Genomic DNA, 21,781 nt, shown 5'->3' on the forward strand with positions numbered 1-21,781 from the left:
CAAGAAAGCTTTCATAGCTCAGTTGGTTAGAGCACCCGTTTAGTAAGCGGGAGGTCTTGAGTTCAACTCTCAATGAAAGCATAATTAGTATTCTTTTTTTCCTCTCCATTGAATTAAGAGTTTCTTTACACCCAAATTTGTCAATACAATGTAGATTTATTTTTTGCCATATAATAGACATAACTCTATCTTTCACTCTTTTATTTTTACAATGTAGTCCATATGTACATCACATGATCTCAAACATTTCTTTGTGTAGGAACTATTATTCTGTTACTTTGGAGTTTGGTCATATAATTATTATTAGGGTGTAGAGTTGTGTGTGAGAGGTTCAACTTCTGATGGAACTTCACGAGCTCTTTGGCTCTCAAGCGGCATATACTGTGACATGATCGTCATAATCTCCGAGTCCATGTAAGACTGTGTGGGAAAAACCGAAGTAAAGTTAGTTTGAAAATCCTAAAACATCAACTTCAAAAGTGCTTTTGTAGAATCAGAAAGAGTAGTACCCTGAACCGGTATTTGTAGAATAGATAACCAGCTAAACCGGCTACTGCGACGATAGTTAGTATCAAGAATGTGAGCCACCATGCTGATTTTGATCCATATCTCTCTGTAAAATATGGTTGAAACTATCAATGTAAATAGTGTAATTGTTATGAAATATGAGTCATATAAATCTTGATTGATAATATTCACCTATACAAGTATCTTGATCGTTTATGTAAAGCCGGTCACCAGAACAACTGCATTTGTATCCACCCCATGAGTTCTTGCATCTGCAACCGCTGCATTGACACGCCGAACGCTCTTTACATTCGTTAATATCTGCAACAGAGCCATATCAGAACACAGAATTACATAATTGGTAAATGCTTATGTTGTTTCTTTTGAGATTAAAATTGACAAGTTAAGAGTTATGGACCTTCACACGTGAAACCGTCGCCTTTAAAACCTTGAGGACATTTGCAGCCAGTAGACACGGAGTCCTAATTGTTCATAAATAGCAAAGAGATGATGTAACTAAAACAAGAACTTTGAAAGGGAGAGATTGGATTATAACAAGAGAATCACTGAACTGAGCAAGCCGAGAAAGTTAAGCCATTTTTTGTGTCAGACCAGCAACCTCCATTGTTTATAGTACACCTCGCAGGTCCATAAGCTGCAAAGCGCAATTACAGATCAGGTGTTCAGAGAAAAATCAAGAAACTGGTCTCAACATATGAGGGATATGTTGTGTGAAGTGTGAACTTACGTGTACATGAAGTGTACCCGTCGCCTTTATATTGAACACCTTTTACAACTGGACACTCGCAGAGTCGTCCCCTGAATGTGTCCTGCTCAAACAAAACAGATTGGTGTATTATAGGACTAGAAAATATATCTCTAGCTTTTCAAAAAATTTCCAAACAAACTTATACTGATAGTTAATATAGTAGTGGTGAGATGTGACGTGATAAGCTCGGTTTTACGACATACTTTACAAGCAGTTATGTTTGCTTTTGTGTCCTGCCAGCAACCACCATTGTCTTCAAGGCACTCATTTGTCTCTAGACCTGTGTTTAAACAAATGGGAGGGTCTGATGTTTCATTGAATCCAGCGCATATCGCCTTTAGAACAGCCGTCCTCTCCAATCTCCCTTCACAATTACAAATGGTAACAACATACATTTCAGCATTTTCAGAAAGAGATGTTATGATATTGAAAAATATGATGATCTAACCTCGATATTGGGCGTTATTGATGACTAATGTTGGCAATATCGTAATATCTCCCCGCTTTCCTCGGCCAATCTTGATATGATTACATACAAAACAGTTAAAAACCAAACCTCTGAAATGCTTCTTGAAAATATAAATAAAGAAAGTTGAAAACTGACTTGTGCTACTTGCTCAATTCTTAGAACTTGGTTCTCGATATCAGCCTCAGGATCACCGATGCATTTGTTGATCTTCTCAATGGGTAACTCTGAAACAAGTCGTGAAGATTCATAACTCAAAACAAAGAAGACTCTCTTTTACAAAAGATCTAAAAGGGAAAAAAAAGATTCTTACTCAGAGATTTGATAACACTCTCAGCACACTCTAAGCTATACTTCTTCTCCTTCATCGAACAACGAGAATGAAAATCAGTAACATAATCCCACCAAACCCAAGACCGGCTACTCTCATTCGCAACTCGATGCACACAAAGCTGTCTCAGATTCTCAAACACAACATCTTTCCCTTCATACCCTTCTCTGAAATTGTTCTCAGGGTCAGGAGCACAATACCTCCCATGGTTTATACACTGAGACTTACAATGCGGACTGTTTATATACTGAAAAGGGCAAAACCAAGTGATATAATGCGGCGTAAACGCGGCATAACCGCCTTTCTCGAGTATCTGAGCATGACCTTTAAAGTTCTTGACAAAATCCATCTGTTCATCACACCGTGCACCACACTCGTCGTTGCTATTAGTCCACAGCTCATATTCTACTCTCTGATCAGGATGAGGCACTGATTCTCTCCAATCTAGTTTCAGGACTATGTTTTTCCCTTTCTGAAACCCTTGTCTTAAGCTATCTCCGAACGATTTATCAATCAAAACCGATGGGATTGTTAGCTTCTCTATAAAACCATCCGCGTCTCTGCTCTCCTCTGGTGAATCCATTGTCAACAATGGCTCGTCTACATTATCCGCCACAAGAACTGCCGCGGCTCCTGCTTGCTGCGCGTGCCACGCTTTCAAGGCAAAGTAGCAACCTGAAACATCCAGTAATGGAGCAAAAGTAACTCTTAAACTAATGATACAAAACATTAACACAGATCCACTGTTAACCCATCAGTCATATTGGCTATTACGGCACACAAGTGACTAAAGTTTAAATCTTTGAAGTCTAAACCTAAATTTGCAGTACAACCTAGAATTCAGAACAAACCGTATTTGAAATTCGTACCAACCAAATCTTAGAACAAAGACATGTTTCAACTATCTGCAAAACAACAGTAAATGAACAGCAACAGAGGTTTTAAAACTTTTGTACCTCCACGATCGAGAAGAAGAATAGTGGGACGAGGAAACTTGGGCTTGAAGGTTTTACCAAAAGCAGAGCATCCATCGGTTTTACTATCCGGATAAACTACCGCCCCGATTAAAAACCCGCCGTAATCGGGTAACCCGAAGTTGGCGATGGAGCCGTCACGCTTCGACCTCATCTCCTCCGGATTCAGCACGCTTATGCTTTCTTTCTCCACCACAAACCTCGCGTCCACGACCACCATGGCGATGAATATGATGATGGTCAACGCAGCGAGGAGATAGGTCAACGAAGCTCTCCCGTTGACTAAACCCATCTCTGAAAACACCACCCAAGATGGGTTTGGTCGATGATTGATCTTTCTAGTACTGTTTTCCCGGTAAAATGAAGGAGAAATTCAGAGAGAACAAAAAAACAAAAACAGAGGAAAAGAGAGAAATGAAAGTTTCTGATTGAAGATGATAACATACTTACTAGTTTATATATATAACTACTTACTAACAAAGATAATTATATTTAAGAAAAATCAAACTTCAAAAAATATGTTTTTAGGAATTGGAAAAGAATTGGAAAATGTTAAGACTTTTGTTAGTTTATGGTTTTTTTCTATACTGGTTGGTGATATAGCAAGAGACTTGATCAAAGTCTCGACTTTGGAAAATTATTAAAACATTGAGTGTGACCATAGACAAGATATATTATAGTTGTTATTTTTCTAATTATTTGGATAAATTCTTTCTAATTACTTAATTATCATTATGATTTAAAAAAAAAAAAAAATCAGTTATACATCAATAGGGATTTCTCGTTCTCTCCTATCTGAAGACCCTTTTTCCCATTCCTCTTAGAATTTGGTCGATGTAGTTTTCAAACCCTTTTCCTATTCATCTTCTAACAATCAAATGCCCTTTATAAATAATACAATCTAATCTTTACTGCTTTACATAATCTTCATCTACTTGTAATTTTTTTGTTTTAGGGTTTATCAACAGGTTTATTTGGCTGTATCGATACGTGAAGAACAATGTTGTTCCGAGATGGATTGTCAACATTGCTTGGTGTCATCAGTGTTATCAGTTGGAGTGTTGCCGAGATACCGCAGATTATGAGTAATTACAATCAAAAATCCATTGATGGTGTCTCTATAGCCTTCTTAACGACATGGATGCTCGGTGATATCTTCAATATTGTTGGCTGCTTGTTGGAACCAGCTAGTCTTCCGGTGCAATTCTACGCGGCTGTGGTGTATGCACTGGCTACACTTGTTCTCTATGTTCAGTCTATATATTACGGCCATATCTACCCACGGTTGAAAAACACAAGGAATCATCAGGTGGTTGATGTGGAAGAGCCTTTGCTTCATGCGGAAGCCAAGCGTCCTTCTACCAAATCTATGCTATGTGTTGTCTCTGTCTTCTTGTTTCTTGGATCTTTCAATATGTTAAGTGGTTCGAGGAGTATGGATTTGAGAGAGAAAGATAGAGCGTTTGTTGTTGTTGGAGGAGCAAGAAAGCTTTTGGAGGTCAGTAGCGGTAACTTGGGAGGAGGAAACTACAATATCGGAATGTTGTTGGGTTGGGCGATGGCAGCTATTTACTTGGGTGGAAGGGTTCCTCAAATATGTATGACTATGAGGAATGGACATGCTGGAGGATTGAATCCGTTGATGTTCTTTTTTGCGTTTCTTGGTAATGTGACTTATGTTGCAAGCATACTTGTGACCAGTGTAGAATGGTCGAATATCAAACCGAATCTACCATGGCTTGTTGATGCTGGAGGATGTGCTGTGCTTGATTTTGTTATTTTGCTTCAGATTTTCTACTACCGTTGTGGGCCTTGTGGCAATGTCGCTAAAGATTCCGACAAGAAGGATGAGATCGGAGAAGAATCTGTCTAATGGCTCAAACAAAGGCCTCACACACATAAAGTTTTGGTCTCAACTGACCAGCAAGATTCATCTAATGTAGTACAGTTAGTTTATATTTGTTTCTTTTAACAGGATTGCGTTTTTAGGCTGATGGAAGTACTCTTTGATTTTTAGTAATAGAAGATGTTTATGGTTCTGAACATCTTCATCCATTGTCAACAAATTTTTATCTTTATGCATTGCATTGTGGCGGATAACAAAACCTAAATGGATTTTTTAATATTTTCAAAGCATAGGCTTTCAAGAGGCTGACTATTAAAGATGCTACTTTCCCCATTTAAGTTTACCATACATATGTAGCCAACAAAGGGAGATTTACTCAAATGTTATACATTTTAGTTAATATTACCAGAATCTACAAAAAAAGATTTTATTACTAGAATATTTCGGGTATTTTCAAAATACCCACCGTGCCCTTGTTTTATGTTACCGGAAAAAACGTAATTACAAAAATGTCATTACTACGTCAGACGCAACGTCAGAAATCGCTGACGTGTAACCATAACTCAGCCGTAACGTTTTATAGAGGTATGTTGCGGCTGAGTTATAGGTATGTTGCGGCTGATTTATGGAAAAAACATTTGAGTAAGAGCGGACGACTGACTTAGACCATAACTCAGCCAAGCGTTACGGCTGACTTATGAAAATCTGACTGAGTTATGCTCTAACTCAGCCGTAAGGACGGATGACTTATGAAAATCTGGCTGAGTTATGCTCTAACTCAGCCGTCTTTACGGCTGAGTTTTCACCCGATGGTTGAGTTGTCAAAATATTGGCTGAGTTATCACTACGACACGAGTGAGTTACCTTTTTCCGACTGGCTGAGTTATGAAAAACGACTGACTTATGAGATGTTGTTACGACTGAGTTATGGTGAAAAACTATAACTCAGCCGTAATAGGCTGACTTATTGTACAACTCAGCCATATTACGACTGACTTAGTAGCAAAAGATTAATTACTAGAATGTTATTCAGTCATGGCTGACTTATTAAACGATACGGCTGAGTTACATATTTTCAGTTGATGAAGCGGCTGAATTTGGCAGCAATTTTTATGCTTTGTAATTACTGTGATGTTATTCATGTTGTGCCTGAGTTATAATTTGTTTGATGGCTGAGTTTTATTTAGGCTGAGTTATTATTTGTTTGATGGCTGACTTGCCACGTCGGACGCAGCATCCATGTCAGCATTCCATGTCATCATTTTTTTTCTCCGGAAATCGAAACGTCGTTCGACTCTTGTTCTTCAACTGGTTAATAAGTGAACTATTTACCTTCTTCTTCACCTTGTTATTCTACTTCTTCTTTACCTTGTTATTCTACTTGTTCTTCTACTTCTTCTTCACTTTCTTCTTCACCTTGTTCTTCTACTTCTTCTTCACCTTGTTCTTCATTATCTTCCATGGATCCAGTTCCGGTACTAGTTGTTTCCGGTAACTGGGTAAAGACACAGAGATATGTATTTAACACCGACGATAAAGGGTGTATAGTTGTGCACATAGATGGAGGCACAACACACGACAAGCTTGTGGAGCTTGTTCTTGAAGACTACGGATTGGACACGTCTAGCCATGAGCTAAAGCTGAGCTACATGTTCTCAAACAAGGCACTGAAACATATGGCGCATGATACTCCACCAGTTTTTGTCTCCAATGATCGACAATTGCAATGTTTTTTGGGGCTATGGAAAACCGATCAGCTACGTCTCTGTGTAGAGTTTTCGGCGAAAGAGTCTACAGAAACTAGTGGAGCTAGAGGAAGTATGATTCGGCCAAGCAATGACTCGAAAGTAGAATCTACATACGAAGTGTACGGTGGGGGATTTGAAGGCACTTGTTTTGATTATGATAAGATTGTTGACAAAGAAAACGAAGAAGAAGAAGAAGTTGTCGAAGTAGCATCTGACGAAGAAGAAGACGATGAATTTTCAAGCCGATTTGATGTTTTCGATGACTCCGATGGTGAGTCATCTGATGACGAGAAGTTTTCTGTATTAGGCGAGCCTCAGAGTAAAGAGGAAGACCCACCTACTCCGCCTCCTCAGAAGAAAGCTCATAAAGATGATAACTTTGCCGGATCAAAGATGAATCCGGAGGCTACTAAGTTGGAGGTGTTAACGCTAAAAATTGCTGTAGGACAACGATACAGGAGCAAAAAACAGTTGAGGAATCACGTGAAACTTATTTTGGTTAGGGATGGATTTGATTTTAATATACCAGTATCAAATCCGAGACAAGTGGTTTATAGGTGCTGGGTTGAAGGATGTCTTTGGAGAGTTCGTGCATCTGTACAAGGGGATGACCCAAATTTTCATGTTCGTTTATACGAATCGGAACACACATGTTCTGTGACGGAACGTTCTACTAGATCCCGCCAATCAAACAGCTGATGTATTGGCAGGTCTTTATAGGGACTATCTTGGTGATCTTGGTCCGGATGTTAAACCTAAAAGTGTTGGAATCATTTTCAATAAGCAATTTAGTCTAATGGTAATTACTATGTTTCGACTGACTTATTTTATAATAATGGCTGACTTATAGGTATGTATAGGCTGAGTTATTTACATGTTACGGCTGATTTATTGATTATTTACGGCTGATTTATTGATTATTTACGGCTGACTTATTCGAATGTATTGGCTGAGTTATCTATATGTTATGGCTGATTTATTAATTTGTATGGTGTCAACAAATGAGTTATTGGAAGGCATATCGAACACTGCTGAATGCAAGGCACATCGATCAGGGAACTCCTGAGGATAGTTTTAGCGAGTTGCCTTCTTACATATACAAGTTAAGAAGGGAAAATACGGGTACAGTCACACGTCTTCAAATAGATGATGAAGATAAATTCAAATATGTTTTTATTGCTTTTGGTGCGAGTATTGATGGGTTTGCTTTCATGCGCAAAGTTGTTGTTGGCGACAGAACGTTTCTCCATGATAGTTGTTTGCTTTCATCCTGAACGCTTCTAACAGCCCTAGCTCAGGATGGTAACTTTCAAATTTTCCCATTAGCATTCGCTGTTGTTGACACTGAAAATGATGAGTCTTGGCGTTGATTTTTTACACAACTCAAAGTTGCCATTCCTGACGAAAAGGATCTTGCGATAATCTCCGACAGACATAAGTCAATAGAGAAAGCGATTGGTCAAGTGTATCTGTTGGCTTTGCGTGGAATTTGCACTTACCATTTGTATAAGAACATCTTGGTGAAGTTCAAAAGAAAACATTTGTTCCCTCTGGTGAAAAAAGCGGCAAGGTGTTTTAGGCTGTCTGATTCTAATGAGGCTTTCAATGAGATTGAAGCACGTCATCCCGAACTACATGGATACCTCCAACGAGCTGGTGTCCGAATGTGGGCGCGTGTTTATTTCCCGGGTGAAAGGTACAATTTAATGACAACGAATATTGCAGAATCAATGAACCATGCACTGTCAAATGCTAACATTCTCTTCTCCCATGGATAACAATGTTGGATACGTGAATGCACTTAGAAGCGGCTGTGGATATGGGTAATACATATTTGGATATAATGGGTCATATACACACCCATGCAGAGAATGCAATCTTTACTCGACCCAATTTTTTTCTACGTCAGAACATAAGATTTTTTCTAATCATAAAATGGTTTTCACAAATACATTAATTAATCATATAGATTTATTCTAACTATCTTAAATATTGTACTAGTTAATTATTGAGATAAAACAATATGTAATACATGATTGAGACTTGACAGAGAAGAGAGGCGTACTTGATAGAGAAGAGAGGAGGAGAGGCCAACGAAAAGAAAATTGGTAAAAGGATTCAAGTAATACAGTACTTGAATATATATATTACAAGATCCTTTTTTTTGGTCAAAAATAATAGTATAAGATTCTATATTATATACAAAATAGAAACTTTTTAAACAATTCAAAACATGACATATATCATAATCATAATTATGTTAAGAATTGACGATCTATATACTCTAAAAAGTATAGCATTGTACCAAAACTACTCTCGAATAGTAAGTTCTCAACCTAATTCTACCCGAATCAAAAGTTCTCATATATCTTTCCATATACTTGGGTTTCAACGTTTACAAACCAAATCCGATAGAAAACCACGTAAATCTGGTTTGAAACCAATTTTAAAACTATTTTATCTCCAACTTCCCAAATTAATCACTTCTCAATTACTCGTTCAAGCAGCTCTTGGCAAAATCAAAGCTCAATTAATAGATCACAGCATAATCGTATCGAAGAAAAAAATTAAAGCACAAAGCTTTCAATAAAAACTTGTAAATTTTATGTAGATATAATGTTTTTTTCTTAATTAGCTGTCATATTACGTTGACATAACTTATGTTATTCTTTTTAAATTTGTTATTCATAATTTATTGATTAATATACATACTTAATGAATTAATCTTTTTTGTTTATACATGTCAAATAAATTTAATTGAGAAAACACGTATAATATAATTAGCTTGCAATGAAAAATAGATTGGTTTTGTTAATTTTCCTTTTAGATTTAGAAAAATATGTTTTTATATATAAACATGTAAATTTTATGTAGATATAATGTTATTTTCTTAATTAGTTGTCCTATTACATTTAAAAATAATGTTTTTTGACATGTGTCAACATCTCATCAATATATTTGACATGTGTCACGATCTTGTTAATGACTAACTTCGAAAACCCAATTTAAAAAAAAAAACATGTTAATATAATTAGCGTGCAATGAAAAATTGATTTGTTTTGTTAATTTTCTTTTTTGATTTAGAAAATTATTATTTTAGATATAAACATGTAAATTTTATGTAAATATAATATTATTTTCTTATAATTAGTTGTCCTATTACATTTAAAAATAATATTTTTTGACACGTGTTTAAAAAATAATACTTTTGACACATATCAACATCTCATACATCTACTTTACACATGTCACAATTTTGTCAATGGCTAACTTTGAAAACTCACATTTATATAATAAGATGATTGGTGGTGGTTTTTTTTGAAGAGAAAGTAGCGAGTTACAAAATCTTGAGATTTAAAGTATAAAAAAGGACTAAAAAAATGAAGTAATTAGTGCAAATAAATGAGAAGATCTACTTAGAGTTAGTCTAACCAAAAAAAAATGAATTATTGTAGATTTTATTTGATTCTTGACAATTAATTTGTGGATTGACTTAATATATATATATATATATAATTAACTTTTCTCTTTTCTCCTTTCTCCACATCATCATCCACCTAAACAATGCTATATATATATATTTACATTAAATTATCATTTTAAATATTCAATCATTACATATTTATTAATTATAATTATAATAGTAAAAAATAAATAAAAAAGAATTAAATAAAATTATTTAAAATTTTAAAATAGTAAAAACAATAATATAATATTTTTAGTAAATAATAAAAATAACAACTACATAAAAATGAATTACGTAACATAAATGAAAAATTTTTAAATAGTAAAAATAATACTATAAATTTGTTTTAGTAATAATGTTATTATTAAAATTTTAAAATAAAAAATGATCATATTCCAAATTTAGAATGGGTTAATAAGGTTTAGAATGGAAGGAAGATTTTAATGCATGGTGGAGTAAAAACAAAAATTATGTAAATGTATTTATAATATTCTAAACATAAAAATAAAATTGAAGTGAAACATTAATTTCTAAAAAACAATGAAACACCCTTCCCATTTTTTTTTATATATATCATAATCTCTAGCGGTCTCATACCCACTAGTAACCTAACATCAAACATCAACAGCGGATAATCCAAACAATTCCATTAACTAATATGAAACCAACAATGAAATAATCCAATCAAGTAAATAACAAATTCCAATATCCTACAATGCTCTATCAACTCAACTCTAGCAACCTAACGATAGCTAGACAAAAATCAATCAAGCCTCTAGAACATCCTCCTCCTCATCGCCTTGATTCTACGATCACACTTTGCCTTTACCTGCACCACAAACACAAATTGAGATGCACGAGTATTGTCATAAACACTCAGTGAGGCAATCCTCCCATCTACTAGGCTATACGCACAAGCAACTGAGATTCCATTGTTAAGCAACACAAACAAACACAAACGACACATCAAACCAGGAAATCAAGTGTTGGGTAAGGTTAGTGTCGACCGACACTGACTGCTAGTGTCGATCGACACTGACCATTAGTGTCGATCGACGCACCTCCATGGTGTCGACTGACACCTATCTGGTATCGATCGACATCGACTTCGCAGACACGATCTGCTCGAAACCGAACGATGAACCTCCGTTCCAAACCATCTCCAATTCTGCCCAAACTCTCTCAAATGCTTCAGGAACCTATGGGAAACATGAAACCACCAACCCAAGCAAGCAAAACACCACAAAAAAATAGAACAAGCAAAACAAAAGAGATCTCAGGCTTAGATCAGCCATGGTCAAGCACTCACCTCTTTTGCAGGAAGATCTAGCTCAAAAACGAAGAATCCAACACCTCAAGAAGCTTCTCCTTCATTCCCAGCAACAACACTCCATTCCACAGCAACAGATCTCACCAAAACAGCCAAGAACAATCCCAAAAACCTCTCAAGAACACTCTCTAACATTTCTCTCCTTTTTCTCTCTTTTTTTCTCTCTCAACGGCGACAAAACAAGTTTCCCCAAAACCCTTAGTCGACCTCCCCTTATATACGTCGATTTGGGAAACCCAATTAACTCAAACCAACCCGAAATCGACAATTAAAACAATCTGGTCGAACTAAAAGATGCTGGTGTCGATCGACACTCCCACTGGTGTCGATCGACACCCACCCCCAAAACGCACATTTTAGTTCGCGAATGTTACAATATACTACAAAGATTTATTATTAAATTTCACTTAAAGAAAAATAAAAGATTAATTACTCAACTCAACCTAAAAGTTTTGATCTAAAATGAAAACATTTTAAGGGTCACACTTTTTTTGGAAAAACTATGAAAAAAAGACATTGAAATAATAATTCAACTAAAAATAAAATCAATGGTCACAAAATATAGAATAAATGATATGTAAACTCTTAGAAAAAGTGACATGTGATTTGTGTAACATATCTCAGAAAGCATATTATCAACTGGATCTACAATTCTTTAACATAATAAAAAGGTAAAATAAAACAAGCTTGAGATTTTATCAGTTTTATCAAATGCTTCTAACCCAAAAAAATTGGCAGAAACATCATATTTAAAGTACACTACGTTTTTTTTAGAAGACGAAGTTGAGATTGCATCACAAAATTGACATATGACGTTTTTAAAAAATACGTAACTTGGATCAGTGAATGAATATACATTGTCGGGTTCAACCGTTTCACCATCTAAGTATTCTTGACTTGGTCGGAAATTCTATTATGGCAGATGATGCACTTGGACAACAACAACATAGTACTAAACATGTTCATCAAACTTTGTATATTTGCATTTAACATGGGATATCGATATGTTTAAATGATCTGTATAATTAGACCAATGATCGACATTCGACGTTAGAACTTTCAAAAAGATGTTTTCATGGGATATATGAATATGGAATGAACTCTTATAGTATGAAAGGTCAGAAGATTGTTGACTCTTTCAGTGAGGTTCTTAAGTCATTTTTTGTTACTATATGTTATATTGTTGATTTGCCAAGAAAATATTATTACGACACTAGACAATATATGTTATATAGATTAGTAAAAGAAGTATGACGTTTATCTAGATTTATATTTTAAATTTCAACAATTTTAAAAGATAATATTATTTATATTCAATAATTTTTATTATTAAAAACTTTAAACTAAATCAGCGCAAACATATACTCTCTCCGTTTCAAAATATAAGACGTTTTAGAGAAATTTTTTGTTTCATAATATATGATGTTTTCAAGTTTCTATGCAACTTTTAGATTAGTTTAGTATTTTATATTATGCAGTATTATTTCTGATTGGTTGAACTTGTTAAAAGTAAAGACTTCTTAATCTCCATGCTTTAGTTAAAACATCCTATATTTTGAAACGGAGGGAGTATAACAAAGAAATATTATCTTCAACAATATATATATTGTATATCATTTACTAAAATAAGTTTAATGTTTATATACATTTATACTCAAAAGTTTGAACCATGTCACTTTATATAAGGGGTGATCAAAATATAAAAAAGTTACAAAATCATATCGCCATTATGTCAAGTGGTTCCTCATATCGCCATTATAATATGTGTAATTATATTTTGTTTACTTATTAAACAGTATTACGTAAGTGGTTCCTCTGATTCTTTCGTTGAAATGAAAATGCCAAAAATAAACTCTTTCGTTGGTAAAAAAATACGTTACGAAAATAAATAAACTCATTTTTAATGTAAATTGTGATTGTAAAATGTAAAATGTACAAATTTCCTCAATCCAATTCTATTTTGGGTTCGGATAAGGAATCTACCAATTCATCTACTCAAGAAGCAAGCAGTGGAGAGCATTATAGAACCAAGAGGTCAGATTGAAGCGGTAGAACTTCACGCTAAGAACTCATCCTCTCTGGAATATGTAAGAGCAAGGGCCTGGTTTAAAGCAGATAAGCCGCTGGATTTTGTTAAAAATGTCAAATTCTCTACTGGGGAAGTGGTAAAAGTCGAATTGGAATATGAAAAGCTCTTGAAAGTCTGCCTCTCATGTATGAGACTTACACATGATCAGGCTAACTTTCCTGAAGAGATCTCTCAGCGTGCCAACCAAAAACGTACTGCCCGGAAGGAGTTCAACAACAACAAGGACTCAAGGAAAATCAAGAGTAAAGGGAAAGAAGTGGCGATAAGAGATGATCACCCCCCCCCCCCCCCCTTTGACTGAAGCTCGAGGTTCATTTGAGTCTCACTCCGAACACTCGGAACCCACTACTAAGCAAAAGCAGATTCAAGAGCGATTGCAGTGGCCTAGGAAAGGGTCTCTTGGTAGTAGATCAAAACAGGTACAGGAGTGGCGTCCCAAACAGGGTGATCAAAGGACTTCGAAGGGGGAAGGATCGAAAAGTTCTGGTGAGTCTACTTTCACACCATCAAAAAGAAGACGACTGAGCAGTAGTGGAGAGAGAAAAACAAAAAAGGCTCGCTTAGGAGACCTGGAAATACAGAACCAATCTCAATCTGTCTTTGAAAGACTAGGCAACAAGGAGGACTCCAATCCGGACTCGGGTAAACAAGGATCCTCAGTAGGCAAACAGAAGAATTCACCATCTGTATTTGAGAGACTGGGTTCCCAGACTTCCAGTTCAAGCCCTAAAGCAGGAGTCTCTAACTCTCAGTCTGAACATTCTGCTCCAGTAGCAGCTCCTCTGGAAATTCATTCTGCTAATTTGGCAGCTAAGTCTTCAGTTTTCTCCAATTGTACTACAATGGGTAAACGTGGAGCAAACAAGAAAGAAGGGTTGATGTTTAATTCCAACCCTTCGAGATCAATATGAGAATATTGAGCTGGAACTGTCAGGGAGTGGGGAATACCTCTACAGTTTGACACCTGAGGGAAATACGAGGTCGGTATTTCCCAGAGATAAGATTCCTCTGTGAGACCAAGAAAAAGAGAGAATATCTTGAGAATGTTGTGAATCATTTAGGTTACTATGATATCCACACTGTCGAACCAATTGGTAAGAGTGGAGAACTTGCGTTGATGTGGAAGAACTCTGTGTCAGTGAAGATCCTACAGTCCGATAAGAGAATGATAGACACCATTGTCACTTGGCAAGGAAAGGAATTCTTTCTGACATGCATTTATGGAGAGCCGGTGCAAAGTGAAAGAGGGGAACTATGGGAAAGGCTTTCTAGGATGGGAGTGAACAGAAGGAGTCATTGGATACTAACTGGAGATTTTAATGAGTTGGTTGGTCCTTCAGAGAAACTGGGTGGTCCAACTCGAAGTAATGCCTCATGTGAAGAGTTTAGAAGAATGCGTACAGCTTGTGGCATCTGGGAAATTAAACATACTAGATATCAATTTTCTTGGTTTGGCAATAGAAATGATGAATTGGTCCAATGTCGACTGGACAGAACGGTGGCAAAACAATTTTGGATGAACCTATTTCCTAAAGCGCAAGCGGTGTATCTCAAAAAGGTCAGTTCGGATCACAGTCCTCTAATCACTAGCATGATGGGAGAACATTGGAAGAGTTGGGCTGGATTAAAATATGATCATAGATGGAGCTCCAGAGAAGGTTTTGATGCAATGATCTCAGATTTCTGGAAAAATGAGGGAAGTAGTTCCCAATTATCAATGATGGAGAAGATTGCTGAATGTCGGAAAAGAATTTCAAGATGGAAGAGGGACAATCAGCTGAACTCAGTAAGGAGGATACAAGAGCTTCATCATCAAATAGACTTGGTTACTCGCCAAACTCCATTTTGTAGAGACGAGCTTACAAGACGGAAAAGAGAGCTAAACTTGGAGTATAGGCAGGAAGAACAGTTCTGGAAGGATAAGAGTAGGCTAACTTGGCTCAACAATGGTGATAAAAACACCAAATTTTTCCATGCAGCAACCAAGAACCGAAGAGCACAAAACCGAATTCATTGTTTAGTTGATGATGATGGTAAGGAGTGGTTTGCGGAAAAAGACCTAGGACGTTTGGCTGAAAACTACTTTAAGCTCTTATTCTCCTCGGAGGATGTTGGACACTCCATTGATGATAATCTTGATACTGGCCCTAAGATCACCGAGTGCAAAATGAGCAGCTGATGAAACAAGAGTCCAGGTCCTGATGGCTTAACAGGACACTTCTTCCAACAGCATTGGAGTGTTTTAAGTGATCAAATTCTGGAGCTCGTAAAAGGGTTCTTCACAACCGGGACAATTGAAAAGGAGATGAACAAGACCAATATCTGCTTAATTCCAAAGAAGCTCAAATCGGTGAAGCTAACGGAGTTCCGACCAATCAGTCTAAGCAATGTTATTTACAAGATAATTGCGAAAGTACTGGCCAACAGGATCAAGAAAGTCCTGCCTACTGTAGTCTCGGATACTCAAGCCGCTTTTATTCAAGGCAGGTTAATCTCTGATAATATCTTGGTTGCGCACGAACTGATCCATGCTCTTAACTCGACCAACAAGTGCTCTGAAGAATACATTGCCATAAAGACTGATATTTCAAAGGCATTTGATCGAGTGGAATGGTCGTTTCTGAGGAAGTCATTACAGACTTTGGGTTTCTCGGAGCAATGGATAAACTTGTGAATGGGCTGTGTTGAGTCAGTTAACTACCAGGTATTAATCAATGGTGCTCCATTTGGTGAGATTATCCCGACAAGAGGTTTGAGGCAAGGAGACCCACTGTCCCCATACCTATTTGTCTTGTGTACAGAAATGTTGGTGTGTATGCTGCAAAAAGCGGGAAAAGAAGGCAAAATCACTGGTCTGACAGTTGCGAAAGGGACTCCATCAGTATCACACCTGTTATTTGCCGATGACAGCATCTTTTATTGTCGGGAAAAAGATGAAGAGTTTCAGTGCCTGCTATCTATTCTAGATGAGTATAGCATTGCTTCTGGCCAAAGAATAAACTACCAGAAGTCAAGTATCTACTTTGGGAAGCGTATTCTTCAGGATAGAAAGTCGGAGATAAAGCAGCTAACAGGAATCAATGAGGAAGGAGGATACAGTTTCTATCTAGGACTCCCTGAAGCTTTTGGAGGATCGAAAATCACAATCCTAGGCTATCTGAAAGAGCGTCTTCAGCAAAAATTCTCTGGTTGGCAAGCGAATTTCCTCTCTTCAGGAGGTAAGGAGATTCTGTTGAAAGCAGTTGCAATGGCACTTCCGACATATACTATGTCATGTTTCATGCTCCCAAAGGCGGTATGTCAGCAATTGGCTTCTTTGATGGCTGATTTTTGGTGGAGGAACAAACGAGACTCAAGAGGCATGCATTGGAAGGCATGGGATCAGTTAAGCAAACAAAAAAATGAAGGCGGTCTAGGATTTAAAGGCATTGAGACCTTCAATATAGCACTCCTTGGAAAGCAGCTATGGCGTATGATAACATGTCCAAGCACTATGATGGCAAGGGTTTTTCGGAGTAGATATTTTAGCAAAACTGATCCTCTTCAAGCCAAGCTGGGATCTCGACCATCTTATGCATGGAGAAGCATATTTGCAGCCCAAGAACTTATAAAGAAGGGAGCGAGGATGGTCATAGGAGATGGAAAGTCAACAGACATCTGGCAAACTCAATGGCTTCACTCTAAATCGGCTAGAAGCTTGCAACAGGTCAGACAAATCCCACAACATCTCCGTTCTAATGTTTCTTCTCTGACCAAAGTAAATGATCTATTGAGGGATAATGGAAGAGAATGGAGAAGGGATATATTGGGGGAAATATTTCTCGAGGAGGTATAAACAGACATGATGTTTACACTTGGGATTACACAAGATCAGGTCATTATACTGTCAAGTCCGGCTATTGGGTCCTCACTCAAGTTGTGAATGTCAGGAATAAGGCTCAGGAGGTATGTCAACCTAGCCTGAATCCCCTCATCAGCTCAGTATGGAAAACGGAGACTAGTCCTAAGGTACAGCATTTTCTTTGGAAATGTCTGACTAACTACATTTCAGTAGCACAAAATATGGCCTACCGTCACCTATCCAGGTATAACGAATGCTCAGGATGTCCTCATGAGGAGGAAACAGTCAATCACCTTCTCTTTCTCTGTACATATGCTCGTCAGGTATGGGCTCTATCACCCGTCCCAGCTCCTCCAGGTGGTATATGATCAGACTCTATTTACGCTAATATGTATCATGTTGATAACAGGATTTTCACCCAGGGTATCAATTCCCTATGCAGTTGTAGTACAAAGGGTTGTCAATCCAAATGGTTGTTATGCTAGCAGATAAGATGCAATCAGAACTATGCAAGTCAAGCCAAGCAATAGTTGGGTTTGATCTAACAATCCTAAAATAAATAAAAGAAAGCGAATATAAACAAGGAACCACACGACCTAAGCACTCGATGCAAGCATTGGAGTACAGGATCAGGTGGGGTGATCGAGTAAGCAAGATAAGCAAGAACAGCTCGAGGTGTTACACGAAGCAGGTGATCGTGTACCTGTTCGGGTAAAAGATCGAGTGATGAATAAAAATACAAGCAATTAAAATACGAAAGCTTCTAAGGATGGGGTACACGAGGATAAGGTCGGGTTACTCCTCGGATGGATCTTCGGGCTGTTCTTCCTGCTCTTGGATCCTCCTCGATCGTGTTGGGGTTCGGACTGTTCTTCCAACTCGATGGCTCCTTTGGGTACATGCTCGGATTTGTCCTTGTTTCTCCCCATTTTAGGCTCTAAAGCACCTGTTTTCATCCAAAATATGCAAATGCAAGAATGCAACACCCTAAATGGCCTAAAAGTGAATTCCTACAGTTAATGACCTAAAAATGCTAAGGTAAAGGTATAAACAATGCAGAATGTAAACAAAAAAAAATGCTAAAAACATGTAAATTAGATTGTTATCAGACCCCCAAACTTAAATCTTGCTAGTCCTCTAGCAAGGAAGTAGGAGGGTGCGGTTTGAAAACGGGGACTCATAACCTTTATATGCTAAGAGAAGGATTCAAGCTATACTCCTTAAAGATAGTTTAATGGTGCTAAGATCAATCAATCATACTTACAAATATTTTTCTATGCTTATCATCATGCATCGATCTAGTTCAACTTCCAACTAAAAGTAAAGAACATCTCTTTCACATTCATTTAAGTGTTTGGCGAATTCTTGCAAATGGAAGGTGAATCAAGCTCAATCGGTTTCAAGGGTAAGGCTTTTTGGTAAGGTGGTTTCAAGCAAATTCTTTGGATGGTTTTCTCTCAAAAGAAGGAATGCTAGACAGTTATGAAAACTATCTAAGATTGAGAACAATTTGGGCATACAAAGTTTAACTCTTGATAATCTACCATTTTCTCATTCACCTTTTTTCTTTAAACCCCCCTAAAATTAAACTACCCACAACCTTGATTTTAACTCTCTCTTTTTTTTTTGTAATCCCTAAGGTTTAAACTTTAAACATCTAGCTCTCTTTTTTTTTTTTTTTTTTCTTTTCTTTCTTTGCTAAACTCCTAATATGTATATTTTTTTTTTCTTTCTTCTTTTTCTAGGAGACTAGCAAGATGTTTTCTTCTTTTTTTTTTCTTTTACTAAGAGACTTAAAGCTACTTGATTCTAACCTTAGGGACTTCTTTTCTTCTTTTCTTTTATTCCTTAACCCAACCCAAACAAACATGCTAATCACCTATCTTTCAAAACCGATTCTATTAGCTAGTTCAAATTCTAACTTAGCTAAATCAAGAGGCAGTTCTTTGTCGTTTTCAATACTCTCAAGGTTTCACAACCTATAGCACAACGAAAAAGGCTTCACTCAACAATTCACAACAAGGTTTGAAAGAAAGGTTTGGGCTCAAGGGTAGGGAAAAACAAATCGGGTTAAACGAAAAGATTGGTAAAAATGGAGTGCTAACCCGAGTTTAGAGTTACCATGAGCAAGTATTCAAATTCCATAAGCAAGATAGTTTAAGTTCAACTTAAGTCTAATAATATAGAGATGTTCAAACAAGTGGAGAAGCATTCAAAAGACACAAGGTTCTAAACAAAGATTTCTCATTTTTTTTCCAAAGATTGATCTAGCAACAATGAACTGTGATTAAGGGCTATATCTTCAATCCTAAGGTTTGACATTAAACAAGACGGTTTTAATCATTTTCTCCTAAAATGCATATGCAACAATCCTATATGAAGCAATCTAGACTCAATCCTAATATGAAAATGCAACTACATGAACACTCTTTTTTTATTTTTCAAATTTTTCAAATTTTTAGGGTTTTTTTTATGCAAATAGATGCAAACTCAAATGAATAAAACTAGCATGCAAAATTTTGAATTAAGAAAATAAAACACAATGTTATATACATCCTAGGACCCTCCCCCAAAACTTAAATTACACAGTCTCTGTGTAAATAAAAGTCTGAAAAGGAGTCCAAGAATCACACAAGATGAAATAAAACTAAATGCAATGTTATTTACAAAAGTGTATGAATGAGTTACCACATGGGTTGGTGAAGAAGGAGGTTGTAGCAGCCTCCATACTCTCCAACGTGTAGCCAGGGTCGTCACCGGCTTCAGCAGACGCCGAGATTCGCTCATCAGAGAGCTCGGTTATGCGCACGGACGACTTGCTCGGACCAGCATCCGAGGGGTTCATCGGGTAAGGGCTCGGGTAGGCCATCGGGTATGGCATCGGGTAGTACGACGGGTATGGTGGGAGAGGTCCGGAATGATCACCTGTGTAGCCGCTTGCAGGGTGCATCGAGTAGGGCATCTGATACGACATTTGGTAAGGCGGCGGTCTGCTTCTCCCCATCCAAGTTGGTGCATATCCCGAGGTAGGAGCTGAGGCACAGCTTGTCTTGTCTTGCAGCTCCTTGATCTGACCTCCCATCATCTTCACTGAGCCAGTGAGGTCCTTTACCTTCTTGGCTAGGAATTTGTTCATCCTTTTCATCCAACCGATCCTCTTGTGAGCTTCCCTCACCCCAACAGGTTGCTTTTGAGAGCACACATACTCCTCAAAATCATACTCATCTGAGTTGTCTCCCTGTTCTTGCCCAGTCGTCTCTCTCTCTTCAGCTTCGGATTCCTCCTCCGGGTTGTACAGCTCCTCTAGAGCCGGACCTTGGTGCACACGACGTTGGGCAGGATCATTTGGGTGGGTCCGGCGGTTGGATGGACAAACTTGAAGAGCAGCATGTCGTTTGGCTTTTCATAAGCCAGGAACCTCGCCAGCGTGAGGTAGTCGATATCCAACCATCTCAGATCGTGTACCACCTCCTTCAAAGGTACATTGCAGGCCACAAAAATTGGTGTGACCAGTCCTCCAATGGAGATCTCTCCGCCCCCTTCTCTTCTCTTCATAGCCCATGACTTGACGTAAAGGAACTGATCGAGCAGCACGAATACCATACTAGTATCCGCAACATCTCCTACTAGCGATGTCCCATCCCTAGCATTATCTAACACTCCACACAATGCAATGTCTAACAGCTGGAGCTCATGATCGTTCACATTCCCAGTCTCTTTTCTAGCAAAAAGAGTGCATGTGAGGGACTTGTGAAAATACCTCAAAACAGGGCTCCTTATTTGAGCGGATTTGGAGCTTGTGGACTTGTAAGGGAGCTTGTCTCCTATTGTCAGCCATAGGAACCTCATTTCTTCCTTGCTCACCTCCATTCCTTCTCCACTCCCAGCTTTGAAACCATATAGCTTCTCCATCTCCTTGAAAGTAAGCCGGTACTCCTTGTTTCACACGGAGAAGGTGATGAACCCGATCCCCCCATCGGGTAGTAGGTTCGGGTGGTCCTCAAAGTAGTGCAACTTTAGTGTTGAGAGAAAGTGGACCGTTTCCTCCTCATAAGCTTCAAGTTGGGCTCACATCATATGGCCCAGGTGGCACATGTCGAACAGAAACTCGACATCTCTTGTGATGCCCAATTGCTTCATCGTCTCTCGGTGAGGGTAGCGGGTACCAACGAAACTCATCTTGCAGAAAACCTTGAAGAGCTTTGCCGGAGTCTCCACCTCTTTCTGCTTCAGCCTCCGCGAGGCTTGTCGTGTGCGTTTTCTCTGCTCCCCCTCTCGCTCACAGTTCTCCTCCTCTGTGTCTCGATCATCTTCCTCAGCTGCTCTCTCAGCCTTTTCAGAGGCTGGTCTCATCCCTCTTGCAGCCGCAGCTCTACTTCTCAACCTAGAGGATTGGGTCTCCTCCACCGGCATC

At 37.8% G+C, this 21,781-nt stretch overlaps 2 protein-coding genes and 1 non-coding gene across 3 annotated transcripts; 2 read left to right on the forward strand and 1 right to left on the reverse strand.

Moving 5' to 3' along the window:
- The first annotated feature begins 7 nt into the window (after window positions 1–7).
- TRNAT-AGU (transfer RNA threonine (anticodon AGU)) lies at window positions 8–81 on the forward strand. The gene has a single exon. It is a non-coding gene; the product is annotated as a tRNA-Thr (tRNA).
- A 55-nt stretch (window positions 82–136) lies between these two features.
- On the reverse strand, window positions 137–3,648 carry LOC104723021 (vacuolar-sorting receptor 7). The gene is made up of 11 exons (XM_010441313.2): window positions 3,030–3,648; window positions 2,056–2,748; window positions 1,881–1,969; window positions 1,725–1,794; window positions 1,480–1,640; window positions 1,256–1,337; window positions 1,080–1,162; window positions 926–989; window positions 700–828; window positions 510–613; window positions 137–420 (listed from the first exon to the last, which is right to left on the reverse strand). The coding sequence occupies exons 1-11, from the start codon at window positions 3,337–3,339 to the stop codon at window positions 304–306; spliced, it is 1,902 nt and encodes a 633-aa protein (XP_010439615.1). The 5' UTR covers window positions 3,340–3,648; the 3' UTR covers window positions 137–303.
- A 392-nt stretch (window positions 3,649–4,040) lies between these two features.
- Window positions 4,041–4,920, forward strand: LOC104727892 (vacuolar lysine transporter YPQ1-like). Its single transcript, XM_010446953.2, has one exon. It carries the CDS (start codon window positions 4,048–4,050, stop codon window positions 4,918–4,920), a length of 873 nt encoding a protein of 290 aa, XP_010445255.2. The 5' UTR covers window positions 4,041–4,047.
- The last annotated feature ends 16,861 nt before the right edge of the window (window positions 4,921–21,781 follow it).

The sequence above is a fragment of the Camelina sativa genome, chromosome 11 (assembly GCF_030686135.1).
Source record: "Camelina sativa cultivar CO46 ecotype springtype chromosome 11, ASM3068613v1".
NCBI classification, from domain to species: domain Eukaryota; kingdom Viridiplantae; phylum Streptophyta; class Magnoliopsida; order Brassicales; family Brassicaceae; genus Camelina; species Camelina sativa.

Bases quoted from the DNA above. Each gene is read 5' to 3' on its own strand.
- LOC104723021 (XM_010441313.2), bottom strand. From the start codon at position 3,339: ATGGGTTTAGTCAACGGGAGAGCTTCGTTGACCTATCTCCTCGCTGCG. The intron at 1,970-2,055 runs GTAAGAATCTTT...GACTTGTTTCAG, and splicing joins GAGTGTTATCAAATCTCTGA to AGTTACCCATTGAGAAGATC. The intron at 829-925 runs GTCCATAACTCT...GCTCTGTTGCAG, and splicing joins CGACGGTTTCACGTGTGAAG to ATATTAACGAATGTAAAGAG.
- LOC104727892 (XM_010446953.2), top strand. From the start codon at position 4,048: ATGTTGTTCCGAGATGGATTGTCAACATTGCTTGGTGTCATCAGTGTT.